This window comes from Mangifera indica, chromosome 9 (genome assembly GCF_011075055.1).
Source record: "Mangifera indica cultivar Alphonso chromosome 9, CATAS_Mindica_2.1, whole genome shotgun sequence".
NCBI classification, from domain to species: domain Eukaryota; kingdom Viridiplantae; phylum Streptophyta; class Magnoliopsida; order Sapindales; family Anacardiaceae; genus Mangifera; species Mangifera indica.
The window spans coordinates 14,760,844-14,782,678 of NC_058145.1; the positions used below are offsets into that span (position 1 = coordinate 14,760,844).

General features: G+C 33.7%; 1 protein-coding gene across 1 annotated transcript; it reads right to left on the reverse strand.

Moving 5' to 3' along the window:
- Positions 1-436: 436 nt before the first annotated feature.
- On the reverse strand, positions 437-20,888 carry LOC123225819 (DNA polymerase epsilon catalytic subunit A-like). The gene is made up of 49 exons (XM_044650097.1): positions 20,635-20,888; positions 20,365-20,430; positions 20,176-20,235; positions 19,973-20,068; positions 19,325-19,485; positions 19,056-19,144; positions 18,725-18,942; positions 18,252-18,338; positions 18,023-18,157; positions 17,296-17,418; positions 16,953-17,036; positions 16,152-16,316; positions 15,893-16,069; positions 14,758-14,871; positions 14,292-14,396; positions 13,796-13,914; positions 13,548-13,689; positions 13,382-13,476; positions 13,079-13,184; positions 12,902-12,981; positions 12,610-12,786; positions 12,333-12,417; positions 12,098-12,178; positions 11,875-12,018; positions 11,185-11,280; positions 10,770-10,970; positions 10,216-10,270; positions 9,991-10,133; positions 9,456-9,913; positions 8,781-8,928; positions 8,502-8,699; positions 8,311-8,385; positions 7,126-7,316; positions 5,821-6,001; positions 5,677-5,741; positions 5,037-5,169; positions 4,818-4,919; positions 4,651-4,734; positions 4,335-4,409; positions 4,090-4,149; positions 3,698-3,960; positions 3,573-3,621; positions 3,161-3,321; positions 3,017-3,083; positions 2,782-2,892; positions 2,428-2,598; positions 2,112-2,324; positions 1,426-1,532; positions 437-1,244 (listed from the first exon to the last, which is right to left on the reverse strand). The coding sequence occupies exons 1-49, from the start codon at positions 20,785-20,787 to the stop codon at positions 881-883; spliced, it is 6,633 nt and encodes a 2,210-aa protein (XP_044506032.1). The 5' UTR covers positions 20,788-20,888; the 3' UTR covers positions 437-880.
- Between the last annotated feature and the right edge of the window lie 947 nt (positions 20,889-21,835).

Genomic DNA, 21,835 nt, shown 5'->3' on the forward strand with positions numbered 1-21,835 from the left:
TGTAACGCTCGTTGTGGGTTCATGTAATTGAATGGATAATTTTGGATGAGCATTCTTGGCATTGGAATGCTGTTCTAAAATGCTCGGTCTGCTTTGGTTCTTCTTGGTTGTTCTAATGGCTGTTACATGTCATGCTTTCGTATGTTAGCGAAGTCCAGAATGCACGTTTTTCCTTTGAGAACACCTATTCCTTCCTTGTGTATATTAATATTTTTATATTTTGGAAATTTTAATATGAAGCCAGATTAGTCTCTCATTCTATTGTCATTGTGTATTCAAATTGATATAAAGTAGAATCCGGTAAATATTTCGCAAAAAATTTTATGGCATCCTTTCTTGTCTGACTCAAAGAACAGAACGACTTATGTACAGCTTTCAACAGTGAAAACAAATTCTAACCAAACCTACAATTTTCAAGTACCATTTCGGGAAACAGTGGAAGAAAACAAAAGCGTTGAATAGAATGATAATATTTTATACATCACAGTATATTACATATTATGACAAACGAAGTTTGTGTTAAAGTGTAATGCATCATCATTTCTTAGTACAGGCGAGAGGGAGGATCTAAGAATCTTGTGATTAAAAACCTACTTCTCCTAACCTGTCAGCAAGTTCCCTTGATTGGTTGCCTTCAATGGCAACTCATGCCACCAGCATAAACAACAAGAGGTTCACATTGATTAAAAGCTTTCTGTTGCCTTCCGTTTAATTTGGTTCCATGGTTTTTTTGACAACCTTGCTGAATGTGAGCTTTTCCCTTTTACAGAACCATTTCCGGCAGCTTTCATCCCAGTTGTAGAATCTAAAGTTTTTCCGGAATTCCAGCACTACTAAAGAATGGTTGTAATTTTTACTCAAGAAAATAGAATTTTCATGATTATGGCTGAACTTCCAAAATCCATGAGGTACATTCTTGGAGGAGTTGAAACTTCTGACGAGTAGCTATGCTTAGGAAAATCTGCATTTTGCTACGGAAATCAGACACATCTTCCTTGCACCTAAATGAGCCAGCACATGCACATTGTTCTGCCAAATGTGCAGCTTTCACCTGGTTGCACCTCATGCATACCAGATCCTGCAGATGGTAAAGCCGCTCTCTCTGTCGTACAATTTGAAGAAGAGCGTTCTCCATCACCTCACGATCATAAGGCTGGCCACACTGTGGCATGGCACAATGCCACTCCTGAGCCAGTAAAGTCGAGTCACGGCACAAATCTAAGTCTCTACAGTCATTGCAGTAACTGTCAAAAAACAACCACTATTCAGCAACATACGTGCATCTCAAAAGGTTTAAACCAGATTCTCTCAACCAAAGATTTCCTAAACAATACAAAACTGCCCTTAAGTTCAACAATTATAACGTAAGAACCAACTCTTTCAGTTAACTCAAATATATAGATATAGATTGCCAATTTTTGTTACCTGCAAATCACATTTGGTAAGATGAAGGAAGGGCAGGGATCACGAAACTGAGCTTCTGGAGCAAACTCCTTTACACGCACATATTTTAACAGATTCTTTCTCATCACCTGATACACCAGTACGAAATAGCTCTAAGGAACTGAAGCTTAAGCAAACCAGTATTGCAAAGAAATACACATTATATTTCAAATTCAACATATTGCATAGAAATGCATGTTGACAACACGGAAATGCATCCATAGTTGTCAGATGAGAGCCCTGTCATTGGCAACCTCTACACATCTATATAAAGAAGAAAAAACACTTAATTGATCAAATACCACTATCACATTATGATCAATGATTAAACAAACAATTCAGAATAAATTATACAAAATAAGTATTAATATGAATTCTTCTTGATTAAAAACAAAAGCTTAGAAAGGAATAGTTCCAATTTCCAAACCCCAGGAAAGGTAATTGAGAGAGAGAGATAGGACAGAAATAGTAAGAATGGAGTGAGAACTATAGGAAGAGAACTATATCCCATATACTACTAGAAATAAGACATGCACTGGTTCTTTTCTTTTTCCTTTTTTTTTTTTTACTGGCTAACGTGAAAATGTTATTGTGCGACAATTAAGAGGCATTTTCTTCATGACTTGATTTAAATTATTCGACGGTTTGACCGAGTATATAAGTATTACCAGAACATCATGCTGAACACTTTGGTCAAGGGAAAAAATAGCACAAATATGTTTAATGAACTCCAAAGCAGCATCAACTTTCTGGATAGTACCAGCCGGTTGCAGAATCTCATTTGAATTTTGTTTATCACTCTCAGATCTGATTATTCTCTTCATATGATGAATACTATCACGAATAATTCCAAGAATTTTGCCTGTGAAATAAGAGCTGATCTGTACAACAAATTCAAAATTCAGATCAATCAAATTTGAAACTACGAACTTTAAGGAATCGATAAAGCATGCAACTATTGGCAACTGGAACCTTGATTTGTACCTCGCCTTTGAGATATTCTGCCATTTGCGAATCAAAGATCCCTGCAGCTGCAACAGTGATTGATGGAGTACATGAGTTGTCATCCCGCAGAGATGCTCTACTAACAGCTTGCTTTTGTGCATATCTCCAAGGGATGTACATAAACTCAGAGACAACTAGAACAAAATGATCCTACAAAAAGCCCAGAAGATTTAATGAAGAAATTAGGCTGGCAAAATCAGTACTAAGATGTAGCATAGAAAGGCTAAGACATTCTCCATGAAGAAGTAAAAATCCAGGGTATTGGTAGACCGATAATAATGCACCTCATGCACGCTTATAATCAAAGATAGACACTATAACAAGTTAACTTACTTGAATGTCCTTGGGTAAGAATTCAGCAATATTCCAGCTAGATACAATATCCACTTGTGAGTTATCATCAACAATTTCATCAGTTCGAGCAGGGATTCCACCATAATTATACTATTAGAGAATCAAAATAACAATAATTAATTAAAGTATAAATTGCCCTAATAATTTCTACTTGGTTTATTAACAAACTAAAAATTCCACATGCTAAGCATTACAATTCCTCAATTGACCAAACCTGGTCCATAAAAAGCAAGGAATGCCAGAAGTTCACTGGTTCAAGCTCAATCCACTCGAACAGTTCTCTACAAATTGACAAAGAAATTAAATTTCAGAGGAGAAGATAACTGAAAACATCTAACAAATCCTTGCCCAGACCAACCTTGTTTGCAGAGCTTTCAGCAAGCTATCACAGTAAGCTTTAGCTGCAGATAGATCAAACTTTCCTGTGTCTATAATGACCTTTGAGAAGTCTGCATATATTATCGTGGCACCTAATTTGCGAAATTCAGCCAACAGCAGTGCAAATACCTTTTGCATGACCTATGAAAATAATTTTAAAAATCATAAAATTGCACAGAAACAGAATATGTGTAAAGTTTAATGTAGTATTCATAAGAAAATGATGTTTGTCAAAATTATCTTGACTAAAATATCAGTAAACTATTTCAGTGAGGATTATCAAACAATCTGTCAAAGAAAATAAATGAAATAAATTATGAAATTACACTATTAGGTTTTTTGCTTCAGAGAACACTTCCCTTAATGAAATACTGATATACTACAAAATTTACCTTGTGTAGCATGCGATGAAGCACTGGATCATGAAGTTTCGAATGGGGGCTGCAATACAATATTAAAAGAAGTAATTATATGAGTGAAGAAGAAAAATTGGTGACATGTGTTAAGAAAGACCAACCTGCAAAGCCAACGATGAAGATGTTGCAATAGGGCATCAGCAAATACATTTCCTGAAGTAACAGCATCTGTAAGGCACCTCTGGATAAGTTGTTTCAGGACACGAAGTGCTGGAGCAGATGCAGTACTCTCATCAAACCCATACTGCCCACTACAAGTATGAGATCCCAAATTCATATCCTGGTCAAATCCTAAAAAACCACCTCCTTCCATTTCATTCACTTGGTTGCTTTTTAAAAGTGCATTGACTGATAGATGATGAATCTGTCAAAAGATGTTTACAATCAGCTCAATTAAGTAAATCACCATGACCCCCTTCCACCCCGCTCTCTGAAAAAAATAATAATAATAATAAAAGGGACAGAGAGAGAGAGGAAATGATAATTTGTTGACCTTCAGTTCCACGGTGACTTTCCTATATGCTCCAGGATATGTTAGCGTAGGTTGATGAACCTATTTCAAAGTAAACACTACTAAGGTCACCAGACAACTACAGGAGAACTAGATGTTTCTGATTGAAATAAAACAAAACAATGACAAGCAGAAATAAACTTCACTTTCTTTTCAAGGCAAGAAAAAGATTTTTTTTTTTTTAAAATCACAGTCCCGGTACATATAGATTCTTATTCAAAATCAACCTCATCAGCAAAACAAGTATCTTCTTCAGTAGAGCCTCCTAAATCTGGAACACCATTATCTGATACCCAAAGTACCTGTGAGAATCAATATTTGATTTAATTAGGAAAATTAATGGGAATAATACCGGTAAACTAAAAAAACTCAAGAAAGGCAAACTCTAAGAAATGCAAAAGATATATTTTTATAACCAGAATGAAAAAAGGCAATATTATCTTAGCAATCAAGCTATCCAAAGACTTTAGAAAGCCTCATTTCAACAAATTATTTTAAATTGGAGAAATCAAATTAAAGTTATGTGAAGCTTTCCCATCAAACCTGCTGCTGATCACGTAATGCTCGGGAAAAGAAGACATCAGCGGTAAACATAAGCCAGTCAGGTTCAAAATTTCCCAATGGTACCTGACCCAACAAATTTAGAGAGTTCATATACATATTACCAATCCTCAGGCAGGCAAGTTAATCGTGAATTTAAAAATTTTTACATGAGCATATTTTGCAAGAGAAATTCTTTCATTAAACCACTGAGCTGATGCAGCACAACGATGCATTCCAATTTTTGCAGCACTTTGTTGCCAACCAAGAACCTGTTACCAGCATAAATGTTGAGAGAAAGTAAGAACTTGATCAGCTGGGTTGATGATCTCAATATGCAGAAGTTAGCACATCCATGTGAACCAACTATTAGTTAAGAATAGTTCTACCTGATATTGACTATCACGAGCATTAGCAGGGATGCTCACACAAGGGAAATCATCAAGAACCCTTACACTGGACCTCAATAACTGAGAGTTTGGGCATTCAATAACCGCAATCGTAGGTCCATAATGTTCATGTCTGTCATCCAACATAATCATCAGGTAACTTCAATTGCTTTCGTGAAAATTAAAAAAAAAAAATCAAATCTAAATAGAAAATGAGTGGACAAGAATATTGTTTAAACTTCTCAACAAAAAGGGAAATAAAAAAGTCGAGGAGTTGATCTCCCTCAAAAGGAACACTTGAAGTGTCAATAAAGAAGTGAAAGTTTCAATCAATTCATAAATTCTAAACACATGACCGTATTTATTTTAGCCATTAGTCAAGAGAGAAACCTACTTCCAAGAATTTCCATATCATATTTAACCAAAATTAAAACCAAAGGTAACAACACAATGTTGACAATCCTTGCAAACTCTCCAAGAATGAAGCCACATTCATTAGACATATCTATTTTAGGTAGTTTTTGAAAGATATGTTATTATTAGAAATTTTGATGCTAAACCAAGCTCCTAAATTCAAAACACAGAAGTTTTACCAGATGTCATCCTCTGAATTTTCAGAAAAGAAACAGAAGGTAAAGACCTGTTTTCACTTATTGCTCTATGTAAAATCTTTTCAGCATCCTTGATAGATCCCACATAATCCACCTGAAATTATCATACAAGTAGAACATTAACAAGAACCACTTTAAATAAACAAAAAATAGAGAAGCCCTTAAAACATCACCTTGAACACAATACGATCTCCCAGCGGCAATTCAGTTGACAAAGTTCGGCAAGCTTCACGGAATTGTTTTTCAAGGATGGATGGTGACAATTCTCTATGTTGATGAGGACTAACTACCGCAACTGTTATTGTTCTTGATGTAGGAAAATATCCAACATATATAGCTCGTCCTTCAGAGATGCTGAAGGTATAAAAAAAAAAAAACCAAACATATCAATGCTATTTTCTTTTTTCCTCCAAGATAAAAAAGATAACATGGAGGGCAACAAAAGGGAGTTTAAGCGTGATAGCAGATTCAGAGGAACAATATCCTCAATTCTTTATTTATTAGCAGTAACATAATTTGACAATTAGTAATGAAAAACTAATGTACAGTTAAAAAAATAAAGCAAGTTGTTCACAATAGATAGAAACTAAATGATAGGCGACATATAAATTGCATGGTAATGATCCTACAATTGCAGTTCTTTGTATTGTAAAAACGCATCTAACAACCACTCGCTCCATGCTTAGCGTTGGAATATGTAAGTCCCACATTGGAAAAAAAAATAAAAATGAAAAGTTATATAATATAATGGGTATTCAAGTTAGATTGGCTAAAGCTATTTTAATAATTGGAACCTAAAACTTATCAAAACCCATAATTGATAAAGATGTTGCACACCATATTTAAAGGGCTCAAAATTTCTAACATAGTATCAAAGCCCATTGATCCAAGACCTGTTTGAACAATGGTGGGCTGAGTTGAAAGAAACTAGACACTTGGGTCAAAACCTAAGTCGAGTCATAGGTTAGCCAAAAAGAGCTAGACCATGTTTCGAATTGAGCCAAGAAGAGCCAGACCCAAGTTTAAATGGGTCATTTCATGTAATAGCAAGTGTTAACTGGTATTTGGGCACCCAAGTTAGATTGGCTTAAAATTTCTAACAAACAATTCATGTGCATACTAAATACACATTCCAAGTTATAGGGCCCAAAATTTCTAACACTTAGTAACAGTATATCACATAGGTCCAATATGTATAATAAATACACAACAATATATACCTACTTGAATCAAAATAAATCTAGTCTGCTTTCACTTTCCATATCCCAATTCATGTGTTTTATTTAAAATATTGACAGATGAAACCCGAAACAACGGCCTAAGCACATTATAGACCTTAAGAAATGGAAAGTTACCACTCATAGAAAGCTTTCCTAGCAAAATATTAACACGTAAACCATTGCTTTGAATCATCAATAGAAGCCATTAAATAACACACACAAATCATGTAGCCATATTCATATGATAAATGGGTTTACCTATGATACAAGTAAAAGAAAGAGACTGAATGCTCCAGATAAGAACATTCTGTTGTAGTCTTCATGTGCAGCTCATTCAGGCTCCAACCATCCTGGGAACTTCGTTTCCTAGTTGATTTATCTACTTTACATACACAACCAATCTGAAGGATAGCATTAAATTCTGGTGGCACCTTTGATTCATATATCCCCTAATCAAAACATTCCACACTATCAAACAAAACCTAATATAACACATAAGATAACTGAGATCAAATGCCAATGCATAATAATTGCCCAAAGCATACTCATTTTAAGTCCAAGTCCTAATATCCTTATTCTTATGGTTAAGGCTTATTGTTAACAATAAAACTATATATACATATTTTAAATACACAAGTGGGTACACATTTGATATATGTCATCATGTAATTGAATAATTTTGAATTAAAGATAAATTAACATTTAATCACATGTTGATACACATAAGTGTATACCAATTTGTATACTTAAAGTGAATATGTATAGTATTATTCTATTTCTAATTTGTTTTTTCTTTTTTCCCAAAAGATTCTGCAATTAATTCAAAGAAAAGTATGACAAGAATATTTCAATTTCCATTAAGAGATAAAAGCAACAAAGAAAAAATAACATATCAATAATATTAGCAATACCAAAATTAAAAAATAAAGGAAAAACCGAGATTTTATAATAATTTGCCAAAATTTTAGTCAAAAAAGTTTACATATTTTTAAAGTTGAAGATTGAAATTATAAATACACACATGCAAGAATGAATCATAATTTACCAAAAAAACATTGCTTACTCTTTGCTGATTTTTCCTTAAGAAATATTTGCTCCAATGGTGCTTGGAGTAATTTGGATTCCTAGTTTATAGAATCTAGTAGACTATATTGTATTCTATTTTCATCATACACTTACATAGTCAGCATGCATGAGAAATTGGGGCCTTTCACTAAGCATATCAGTAGATAAATATCAAATCATGAACTAATTTTAAAAAATTTTAAATAACCATAATTAATAGTTGGAAAAACAAAGGACAATTTTCTGACATAGCATGAAATGATAATATGGCTTAAGCACCCGGAAAAAATATAACTTTTGAAGGTCATCATGCAAAAGACCAATTACAGATCTGCATAAATTAGCCAAATGAGACCCAGTAAATGTATTCATGCTGACCTCAACTTCCGGATCTGCAAGGAGTGCAGCAAGCTTTTTGCTCTCTTTCCTAAACAGATCTTCATCAATCATAACCTATTAAAATTCAGAACAAAAGGAGAACTAAAATATTGAAATATATCATATTTAAAAAAGGGTATGGGGATCATAATTGTAACATGAAGAGGAGTAAAACTACATATGACATATACCTCAATGAGGTTGTGGCTATGCTTTCCATGAGGAAGAGTCTTGTTGACGTGCCTTCCTGGAAACTTTTCTGCATTGAGTTCTTTGGAGTTAAGGTAAAATACCCGTGGAACATTAATACGAATCTTAAACATGATTCCTTCAACAACAACCCAAGCGAAAAGTACACCATTCTCTGAACTCGGAAGTAGTTGTATAATCTGAATCGTAAAAAGATAACATTAAGTGGTCAAAAACTACACTTCCATCTGGATTTTTTACAATAAATGAAACTCCAATACCTGCCAATGGCCCTGCGTTAAGGTTACTTCATGCCTCCAATAATATGAACCAACACCAGCTCTGTCCTGAACTTCTTTATGGTTTGTAACTCCACCTAGTCGCTTATAAACACCATTGACATGGTGTGAAGTCCTTAGATTGTTCAACCTGAAAAAGAGGATGCAGTTACACTTAAAAAGCATGTTACCTGAACCATTAAGCAGAACTAAATTAATGCTCAAACTACAACTTCCCACCAAGAATGTAACACACAGTTTGTGTAGATGCCCACAGAAAATCTGATCTACATTGTAATAAGTAGAAATTCAAGATACCAAAAAGTAGGCTGATAAAAAAAATTAATTACTTTTTTTCACAAATAGTAGGACTAATCACAACAGAATCATTTTTAAGGTTAAAAATGAATTTCTATTCCTTCTAAATGCACTTTGAAGTTGGAAAAAGGGATTGATTATCAGTGACCTCAAAGTGATCATCATGTTAATGAGACCCTAGATCTCCAAATGCACACAACAAATGCAAGTGGCTGCCTTCGAATTTGCACAATTCAGATCTCTAACAAACTTTAAAGGGATGAAAAGATTTAAAATCTTGGATCACACCTGATCTCGTTTTGCATAAATAGTAACATAACACCAAAATGGGCCTTTGCTAGGTAATCGAAAACAATGTACCTTTGCCTCTTCCTCCTGTCCAAATTCTCTCTCCATTTTCTCTTCTTCGATTTAAGCCATCCTTGATAATCTATATTTCTGTCAATGTTTTCATTATTCTCTTGCAATGATGAAGATTGCTTAACCAAAATTTCACTATGACCAGTTTTTTGTGGCAAGGTATCTATTTCTCCAGTTATCTTGACCGCCTGTTGTTCATTATTGACTTTATAATAGCGAACAATAGGCCTACATTCCTTTATTGAACCGCTATTGTTTTGAAAGTCTTCCAAATCTTCAACATTCTCATCCATCACATGGTTATTGATAATAGCATCACCAGTCTTCATTAACAAATCATCTTTGTTCAATGCACTAAAAATGTCAACTAATTTCCTTTGACGAAATTTGTCTTCCTTCTCACGAACCTTTTTGTGCAACCAATCAGGGTGAACAACCCTTGGAACAGGATTAGAAACCTGTAGATATTCAAATCCGTTTTAGAGGCCAAAAATGGTAGATTGCACAAAAAAAGAAAAACAAAGAATAGGAGGACCTTCTGCATTGCAGCAGGAATAGTAATGATTTTTTGAATTGCTGAGCTAAGCCGTTGTTTGTAATAGGACCAATCAACAATGGATCGAATACCAACATCTGATGCAGTCTTGCACCACTTGCGTAAATAGAATTTCATTATTTCTGCAAAACATAAACACTTTTAGCGTAGAAGAAGCAAAAAGAAGGGTAATCTGTAGTCAAAGAAAACAACAGCACAACTTACCAGAATTAGTCTCAAATATGGCAACAGGAATGGCACGTTCACTAACAGGTGTTCCCTGATCATATTAAAATTAGATAAGTTTTTTTTTTTTTTAATAAAACACCTATGAAAGAAACAAATAAAATGGAAATTAGGTGCATGATGTCATGTGCATTACAGTGATAAAATACAAAAACAGAAAAGTGCAATAAAAATTTGAAAACACAAATAATAGTTATTATAGTTAAAGACCATGAACAATATGCACAATGTACTTAACTGAAAAGGGCAAAGGATAAGGAAAAAAGACCAAATTGAAAGAAAAAGGAAAAATAAGGAAACTGAAACATATATCAGCAATTAGTTGCAAAGGAGAGAACTGTAATGGAAAATGACATATAAAACAGAATGGGCAGTTCCAATGATTTCAAGTTATCTGCAAAGTCCGTAGATTTTGCAACAGCAAAACTGGGCATTTAGATCATATAGCAACAATGACATGAAGACGGATAGCAAAGAAGTATAAAAAAGAGTCCATGATTCATGTGTTCCTTGATGTAAAACAGAGGACATACGCTTGGTTCACATGCAACTATATAGTGGCAAAGGAGTCCTTTATCTTTAACCATTGCATCACCAAGAAAATCAGAAAGACGCTTTGCTGTGGTCACTGCACATGACTTTTGTTCACCATATTCAGCCAAAGACTTGCTCATTGTGCTAGATTCTGATATGTAATCCAGCAATTCACTATCTGCAATATCTTTTCCTTGATTCTGAAAGAGAAAATGAAAAGATAAAAACAAAATCTGAATTAAGCCCACTGTTTGTTCTAGATTGATCATGAAAATAAAAACTTTTCTGACTAGAAAGAAAGGAAAGAAAAACATAAGAGGAGAAAGAAAAAAAAGGAGGCAATTGGGAACTCAATGCAGTGCCCAAACAAAAGGATAAAAATGCTGAAAGCATATGTATCATAGTTTCACATACATCAAGAAGATCAAGCCACCGGTTAGCCACAGCAGCAACAGCAGAGTAGCACTCCTCTAAGGTTGACCCATGAAGAAACTTATCAAAAAGCTCACCCTGAAAACATATGAAATATTGACTCATGTACAGATAACTGGTATGAAGACTCTTCCACTGGAAAAAATGAAGCACAGAATTAATGAGCAGATGTTGAACATTAGATAAATGATTCTTCCAAAGATTTTTTTAACGTACATATGCGAAGCTAGAATTACAGAAACACAATTTTCTTAACAAATAATTCTTCAAATTCAAAAGAAAAGACAGGCAAGGGAAGTTTATGCAATCAACAAGAAAAATGTCTTTCCAAGCCAGAAAAGATCATCTTTTAGCCACTTAGACATGATCAACCCACATAACCAGGCATATTGCATGGGGCCATCCCTAATAACCTTTCTGCTTTCTTTGGTTTATCTTATGTCATTGCTTAAAGACAACCCAAATAACAAATAACAGTAGCTATAGCTGTTTCTCTTTGCACCAAAGAACCTGGTGATTAATGTAGGTTGGCAACTTACCCAGCTTTTACTACATTGGTGGAAACTTCTAAAGGTATAAACCAGAGCTTGGCATGGAGGCAACTACCCAGATATATAGTGGGAAAACCATCTACCTTTGACAAGACAAGGTACGGTTGAACACAAGGGATACCTGGAAAACTTTAATGACCTTCAGCTCCCCTCTACGCTTTACTTCAAAACCTTTTAGCTCCGCAAGGGTTCCATCATGATTAAAAACGGCATACCGCTTTTTAATTAAAATTCCCTCTTCTTTAGAGGCAGGAAGAATCATTGCCTACATAAAAGAAAATGAATCAATCTGAAACCAAGAAAAACTTAAGTAATATCTGTAATGGACCATCATGCCATGTTACCTTGTATGGCCCATCTACTTCAAACTCAATTGAGCATTCACTATGAGTTTCATAAGTTTTGTTCACAGCATCTACAAGCGTCTGATGAAAATTATGGTTAGACAGTCAGAAGGAATATTGTTATTGCACAGACATAGATATTCAGAAATCCAAACCAGTTGCATCATTAAAATTTAAAGTACATCTGCAAGTAAACTAGCTAGCTATACTGTTAAAAAAAAGACTCCAAGCTGACCTGGTATTGATCATTTGTATTGTTCCTTGCAACATCAACATTAAGCATTACACATGGATATGATATTGTCAGCTTCTTCAAGTCTCTGAAATTTGAATTCACAAATCATGGTCAATGCTCTCAATATATCATATCAAGTAGGCCACAACCATAATACAGTAGTATTAGCAGTAATGATATCTGTGATATACATAAGGAATGACTAAGCCAGGACAATTCAGTTACTAGGTAAAATTAAACTGAACATATAGTCACAAAGTGAAGAGCAAAAGCATACTTAGTTTTGAAAGTAAAATTCTCTGGAAAGGATCCAGGAAGCACACACCAGATCCCATCTGTGTCTAATTCAAGTGGTTTTCCAATTTTTTCAATAAGCAAGCGAGCATTTTGAATTATTTTTGCACCAGTATATGTAACCACACCAGCCATTTCCATTGAATACCATCTAGCACCCCTGGTTAAAAGCATGTGCATGCATCAGTTTAAACATAATGACAAAAAATGATGCTATGAAAATATTTGAAACAACAGATTAAGATTTCAAAACCAATGGAAGGTCACAAACTCACTTGCGCATGACATATCCATAAAAGGAATTAAGGATAACCTTGTGAGCAAGTTGTAAGGAATCATAAAGCACTACCATGTCCTGAATGCATCAGTAAGCAAAGCCAACAAATATTAGTAGTGGGAAATTGAAATTCACTTAACGTTGCAAAGTCTTGACAAGGAGAACAAATCAATACCTGTGCTTCTGCTATCTTAATGGAATTTCCACTAGCCTTTGCTTCTGACAATTTCCCCTTCCAAATCTTATTAAGTTTTTTGTATTCATATCTTCTATCACGAAAGCTTGGACCATTCACAAAGAAAAATTATTCATTTAGTATATAATAGCAACCAAACGTATAATTACAACATTGCCGATTTTACATCAGACCTTTGAACAGTTAAGATCAGCAGAAACTGAAGAGAGAAAATTGTACAAAAAATGATATCTACCTAACAGTTCAACATGAAAAATCATGTTGTTTCTCAAATCTTCTTACCTGCGGACAGTGTCAACGTAAAATGAATTTTCCCGCATGCAAATCCCTGCTTCTCGAAGTTCAGTGACTGGCTTGTCAAGGACACGTTTATATGCCTGAGGATGACACAAAATTTAAGAATAGCATGCATTAACTATGCAAAGTCCATTGTGGATAATTTTTATACCTTCTGACAGTATTTCCTTAAACGCTCCTTGAGCTTTGATTGCTGCTCTGTCTTTGGAAGGTCAAGAAAGGAATTTGACAAATGACCATTGGTGCCATCAACAAACTCAGACTCAATTTGCTTCTTCAAATGATAATAATCACTGAATTTGTTCAAAATTATTCGCAAGCACAGTTATCAATGAGACTTTTGCTTACAAAAAAGTAAAAGGAAAAGTATTTTTAATGATAGAAACTAAAAAAAATGACCTTTTCTTTGCCATAAATATCTCTCCACGCCATACCCATTCAAGCTTTCGGAGACAAGTTTTGCCTGGGCGGTTGAAATCACATGCAGTGCAGATTTCGTCTGTAACAACGGATGGTGGCTGGAATTGTACAAGAAACCTCACTAAATATGAATAAAAATTATTTTGCACATAGGAGAGAACTCGGTGACAACGAAGATAACATTTATAAGATGCTAATAGACTAAGTTTTTTAAAATAATTCTATTAGAACCACCATGTGTGTCCACGTGTACAAGGAGCAGGGAATAGACAGAAAAATTTCTTTAGCAAAATAACAAGGAAATAGCTCTTAGAAAGATTAAAATTACAAAAATGATAAGATAATTATATTGATTAAGATATTAAAAATACATCAGAGACCATGTTAATTGTACCAATAAATTCAACAACTAAATCTAATCAATCTCTTGGTCTCACTCAAACTAGTCATGGACATCTCATCCTTACAAGCATACCTGAAGCCGGTTTGTTAAAATAATGTTTGGATACATTGCAGCCACATCTAGATGATAAATAAGGGGGCATTCTTCACGCACAGGCTCATCTCGCAACCTCAAAAGCTGCAAATGGAATAATTTAGAGATAAATAATACTTATCTTCCACCACATAGCACGTTCATATTTCATAATAAAAAACCAGGCAAATAACAAAATAAATGACAATATTGAAGCAAGAAGAAGAAATAAGAATATTTTCAAGACAAAACTAATGCAGATTTTGGTATCATATATCCTATGAACTTTCATTTCAATACATATTTCCTATATGCAAAATCACAATAAGGAATTGTTTTAAACAAAAAAGAAAATACATAAACAAAAATTAACATGTAAGACACTGAAACAACCAATTTAACTGAAATTTAAATCAGTGGAAAGTTCTAAACATGTGTCTGTGGCTTGACAACAAAATTTCATCACCTTTTCCATTATAGCATTCTTCACTTCATCATAATTGGAGACTGATTCCAGGTCCGTTTTATGCTCTACTGTAATAGCATATTGCAAATCTCGATCAAGGTTATTGATTAATTGCTGCAGATAGAAAGTACTTAAAAGTTAGTCAATAAATTTATGAAACAAAAATCTTAATATAAAGTGATTCGCATTTAAGCACCAATGGATTATGTCAAAACATAATTACTCACCAATACAAGCCCATACTCCTCAAAGTAACATGAATTTGCTGTAAGATAGCATATGCATTCACAAATATGAGCACCTAAAAAATCTTAAAGAATATTTCTAAATGTTTCCCCTTAAGTGTTCAGTGCATCTTAGACTCTCAAATGTAAGTTCCTACTTGACCTAAACGCTTAAACTTAGGATAAGCACCTGGCAGCATTATTTCAGTATTAAGATCACTTATATGTCGTACTGAATACTGACGTTGCAGTGAAACACTCCTGCCACAGGGAATTGTAAATAAAGTTTTTTGATCACTTGACCAAAAAACATTTCACCAGAGACAACCTTGCTTGTTTCCTAAACAAAGAAAGAAATTCTTCATTTTTTTTTATTCAGGTAAAAATGACAAGGAGATACCAATATGGACCAGGTGTCCATAAAAGTTCAAAAACGAATAAAGATCAACCAGTTAAAATACAAATTATAGCAATTTTCCCAAGACAAAAATCCCAAAAACCAACAAAATCAGCCCAAAACTTTTGGACTTGTGATGAATACAGAAGAAAGAGAATTCTTACTTCCATAAATTAACATCTTAAACAATAGATAAGTCCATCAAATCAGAAAGATCCATATTCCTATGAAGATGACCAATTTGTCAACTCCTACATTGGTCAACATTAAGATAAACTAGTGAAATAGAACAAATTTGGTGAAGAGAGGGGCCTTTGAATTTCACCAGAAACAATAGCATTTTCAATTTTAGCAAATGAATTTATACAATTCATAGTACTAGACAACATATCAAATTGGTGCACCAATTGATCCATCCAGCTCTGTAAGCACTATTCAGTAAATGGTAAAATAGATTTAGAGAGAGAGTGCTTCCAAAGTACGGTAAAAAATAAGACAGATGAAAATCACTTGCCCCATAGGCTGCTGGATCAAGCTTAAAACTCGTTGGAAGGTCAGCTCTAAAAACACCACTTTCAAGGCATTCCACGTGACCACCAATATATGTTTCACTCTCAAGAAGGTGATTCTTATAAAATTTCTCTGGCTCAGATTGATGTTTATTAGGGCAGATAACATTTGCCTTGTATGCCTGTAACAAGCACAAAATTTGAGTAACCCATAGGTGGTTGAAAACTTCCAAAGCTTCAGGGTAAATGAGCACAAAAACACACCTGAACCATTAGAAGCATTTCACATAGGGTCCCAGTACCTTTGCGTAAAACCTCATCTGGTGTCATGGGAATTATAGTGGAAAGAGAGAAAATGAAGGGATGAACATAGGTCATATATAGGAAATAAGTTGCAACAGCATCAGAAACAGAATAGGAAGCCATCATCTGTCATATAGTTTTCAGCAACAAAGTGAGTATCAGAAACATTTTCTCAAACAAATTGCATAAATAAGCAATTGGAGAAGTTCAGTAAATCGCAACTAACAATGGTGATGTATATCAGCAGGGAAAAGGAGTATGGCAATGCTCACTATTATTGCTTAGAAAGCATTGCAACATATACAAAAATCTTAGAACAGACTCTCTCAGACAGCCTTTTTCCATTAGAAAATCATCAGAAGCATATGAAAACGAAAACCTTTTTCCATCACAAAATTACAGCTAGGAATTACCAAAAAGAATTATGAAACAGTAACTTATTTGGAAACGAATACAAACATTAAATTAGCACAGAAAGTATAAATTCACTCTTCAAAAGTGACTTGATATATTACCGAATCAAGTACTGACTACAAGAAAGTTTTGTTATAATTTACAACCAAATGGAAGCTGTTAATACAAGGTTAACATATTTGGTCTTGCCTACCATTCCTAAACAGTATTGTAGTCATTTTTTAAAGTCCACATTTTGTAACAGTTGTCTAGTAAGCAATTTCCATCTCCAGTACAGAAGTAGAAAAAAATATGGAAGGCACAACAACAAGGTAAACAACTCATAAACCATTTGACAAAGCCACATACCTGAGGCTTTTCCTTTGCAAAGCAAACCATATCCTCTGGATTCACCTCCAATGGTTGATAGCCTAACTTTGCCTTTGTAACATACTGACATATAATCGAAAGGAAGCATGAGTCAGCTTTTCCAGCAAAAAAGAAAACATGTAAGAAAGGAAAAATCAGTTGCTTGCAAATTCAACACTTTTTTAATTAATAAGTGATAACAAACAATGCAGAAACTAAAAATGTTAATTGTTAGCTAGATCACTTCAAAGGACAACCAAAGCAACTAATTTTATTCATTATGTGTCCAACAAGAACAAGGTTAACTAATCAATAAAAGTGAACCAAAATTGGACATTTGAACCTTTAGGCCATGGCTCCCCTGAGGGAGATAACTATCACGCTTGACCCATGCATAACAGTCTAAATGACAGGCAAATTTTGCACGACATTCCCCCTGAATTTTGTCGCATTGAAATCCTAGCTCCTGAATGACCAAAAAGGGGGAAAAAAATATGAAGCAATAGTCAGTTAAACATTTAATATGTGCTAAAAGTTAAACATATTCTTCAGTAGAACCAAAATGAAATTGTCACCAAGATCATTAGATATAGAAAGATTGGCAACAAAACACCTTAGTCCTAGTATTATGGAAAATACTAATCTCTGAATGAAACCGGTCAATTGCAAAAATTCATCATAACACAAGATGTCTCTATGATTATTAGATATAGACAGATTGGAATCCAAATGCCTTAGTCCTAGTGGCATGAAAAGTACTAATCTCTGAATGGAACCAATCAATTGCAGAAGTTCATCCAAATACTAACTTTTGCAAAGATCACAAAGTCAAATAATCTTGAGATAACATATGATGCACAATTTCCATGGAATAGTAATACTAAATTTTTTTAATATACTATTAGACAGAATGAATATGAATACTAGATCCCATAACCAAAAATACAGAGAAACATAAAATCAAAACTCATGCAGACAATTAAGGATTTCTATTAATAATTTAAACAAGCTGAAGGACAAAGTTATTCCATTGTTTATGTAAATGCCACTAACAGGGATAGGCTACGTACATTACTCAATTTAAACCCATGATGAGCTGCTCTACTTTCAACGAATGGCCAGTCAAAGTAATCACCATTGTATGTAACATAAATACCAGGCTTGACATCTTGCATATGGGCAAACCATTGTCTAAGAAGTTCCACCTGCAAGAAACAGCTAATTGTATTATTGAAACAAAAATATGTGCATCAGCATCCTGAAAATGCACCATGTAAAAAAAAATGAACCTAGTATTACCTCATTTGCCACATTTGTCACCTTGAAACACCCTTCAAATTCTGGTTTTGGAGTATACTCTAAATCCTCTATATCCTCTCCAACACACTGAAGATAAGGCAATAAGAATAATTGAAACTAAAGTCAACCAAAAATTTTTTTCAATTTAATAACAATGGAAATAATGACTTACAACCCAAAAAAATTGACACCCTCATAAATAGTAACAACAAATATCTAAAAGGATCACAATAGTAAAACATTGATAACATATAAATAATTCTAGAGCCTTGAAAATGGTAGAAAATTTATTTTTTAATTCATTGATTAAAAAGTTGTAATAGATAACAACCATATGTAAGTTTCTGCAGGTAACAGACTACCATTGCAGTCTCACAAATTTGAAATCTGAAGTCAGACTAGCCATGCACTACAAAAACCTGAAAATGATATTCTTGAATAAGCCATAACAGGAAAACAAAACCCATAAGTACCTCTCTGTTGATAATCAAATAGCCTTGTCCATCAAGCATGTATGACATCATCATTATTGAATCATACTCTGCATCTGGAAATTTCAAAGGAAGCTTTGTAGTCTCAATATCAAATGCACAAACACGAATTTCAGCACGTTGCAAAAGATCAGTCCTCCTCTCAAGCATAACACCAGTACTAGATACACTTACATCATACCACTGTCCGCATCTCACATCTGAGCAGCATGAAATACTTGATGTCAGAAAAGTAAATATGCATTTTAAATTAGAACTTCAGCAGTGATACAAAGACTTTGGAAACCTGCAGAAAAAAAAGATAAGAAATTACCATTGTCAATGGCAAAGCGGACATGATAAGGAACGTCATACTCACGGAGATCAACAATGCAATCAAGAAGGTCTTGAGGTTTTTGCTCTCTGCTAGTCAGAATGTCAAAATTAAGGTCAAATAAAATGATCCCCATTTAAAACTGGATGCAACTGGTTGATTAAATGATAACTAAAACGAAAGAAAAGAATGATAAAAATGGAAAGAAAAATTGTCAAATAACATATGTTTACACAAAATTAAATCTACTCAGGACTATAAAGCCTTACCGTTTCCCTGTTATTATGGACTCATATGCTTCTACAGCATCAAACTTTGCCTGGTTTCTTTCAACAATGCGCAATAGATCTTTCTTCACATCCATTAATTGTTGAACGGTATCAAAAGATAATTTTAAATAAAAATTGCGCAATCCAGACAAATGATTTTTCTGTACCAAGAGCAGAAGAAACAATCAGATATTCATTTAAAGCAGTACATGCTGAACAATTACACAAACACAAGACTGAACAGCTACATTATTCCAGAAAATAACCATGAAAATGGCTTAATCAGTCTAGACAAACCTGATATGATAGACACAAGTACAACCACAGAAAAGAAAGTTATTTACTCCCTAATCGACCACCTCAGTTGCCTATCTATCAGTGCAAACTTATAGAATTTCAATTAGTGTACTTATTCATAATGGGAATTCGTTCACATATGTCAATTCTTTCATGCAAACTCATGATATTCAAATCTTGAATGGAAATTTTAATTTGAAAATCAAGCATCATTTGTCCACCATAATAGAAGCTTTTCAAAAAAATTGTATTGATTTGTCCTTCAAGCTTCCACATTCAAAACAGCGCATTGACAAGATTTGATACGTGAAAGAGCAACAAACTTTGTCATGTTGGGAAAACAAAACTTACCAGATCAAGGTCCTCTTTATCCACAATTTCAATATCAGCAATCTGACTTTCATAGAGTCGCCTCAAATATGCGTCAACATCCATTTCCATTTTGTCCTGTAATAAGTTTATCATTGTAGGGTTATCATCAATACCATCTACTTAAAGCTATTTATTGTACAAACATTAAAAAGATTCGTTCAAATTAAAAATAATGATTATACCTTCGTTGCTGCATAAAAATATGGACGGAACTTGTACTTTGCCTTAAAAGTAGAACCATCCTACAATGCTTATACACTGTTAAATGATTTTACATGAATCACATCTATGAACTACCACAAACACATGTTTTAAAAAACAATTTATCATGAAACTGCCAAATGCTTTGCAGTAAAACAGAAGGAATTCACCTGAGAAACAAAATAGAGATCAACGCAACTGTAGACTTTGTGACTGTCTTCATCCTCATAAGATGACTGCAAATTACGGTTAAAAAAAAAACCCAAATAACAGCAATTAAACTGCAATTGTAAACAAATTAATTGATAACATTCATAAAGACAGTTATATACAAAATCATATTTAAATGCTCCTAAAAAATGAAATATTAAAATATACCCAAATGTATTGGTCAAACAAATGAATGAATTGGCTATTAAAAGGATCATTAATTGACTCACAGAAGCGAAAGTGAGTAGCCAACCGAGGCGCTTTTCGCCTTCCGAGAAGAGATCGTAGCCAAGCTTTGACTCAACCTCCTCTCCGGCGCTGCGAATCAGCTTCTGCTTCTTGGTGCGCCTAGGGTCTCGACGCTCCCATCTTCGACCGTCCATTGTTTCTGTTTACGTAGATAGGGTGTCTGCACAACCCTTGTGATCTGATTCTGATACTCACCGTGTCGCGCTATGAATGGAGGCGGGAGTATTTTCCCGCTCTTTTCAGTGACATTGCTTAATGACACATTTGCCCTTAGATTTGTGTGGACTTCACATTAACTAATAATATATATATACAAATTTCTGTATATAAACCAATATACATGAAATTAAAATTATCATAAATTAAAATTATTATTAAATTAAAATTAATAATCGATGCATAATTTTATTGCATAGCATATTTTTGATATAATGTTTATAAGAATTTTATTTGTTCTCCCTCATCATGTTGTCCTATTTTTGAATTTGAACAAAAAAATTATCATAAAATTAATGTAAATAAAAAATAAATTTTTATTTTTTTATGAAGAAAAAAATATTATGCTCTTTTCTACTGTGGAGATATAGTTTAGTTATGTCTTTTATCATAATAGATTACTTTTTTTTTTTTCAATATATAAGGGTTTTGATATGTTTTTAGCCTAGTTTGTAGTGTGTGAATTTATTATGTGTATTTATAATTGTGAAAAATAAATTTAAGATTTTTTAAATATGGACAATTTCTTTTCTACAATTAATTTATAATTATATTTTTATCCAAACTTGAGATAGGATTGCGAGTAAAAGTGCTAATAAATTCGATCGAGTCTAAGGATTGTATAATAATTGACCTTATGAATCGATTCAACTTATAAAAAACATGAAACTCAAAACTTGATATTATATATAATATAAAGTCTGAGTTTTATAATATCAAATTGATGATTAATTTTAATAAAAATTAATTTTTATATTATAGTTATTAATTAATTTTTTAATAATTATGAAAAGAATAATAACCTATTCACAAACCTAATATTCAGACCCAAATTTTGACAAGCCCATAGACCTTTCTGTTACTGTAGTAAACCGAGCCATTTTCCCGTGCTTAGGCCTGGCCGGCAACACCTATAATTGCGAGCATTGAAGCTAAAGAGGGACGACACTTACGCATGACGAGGGT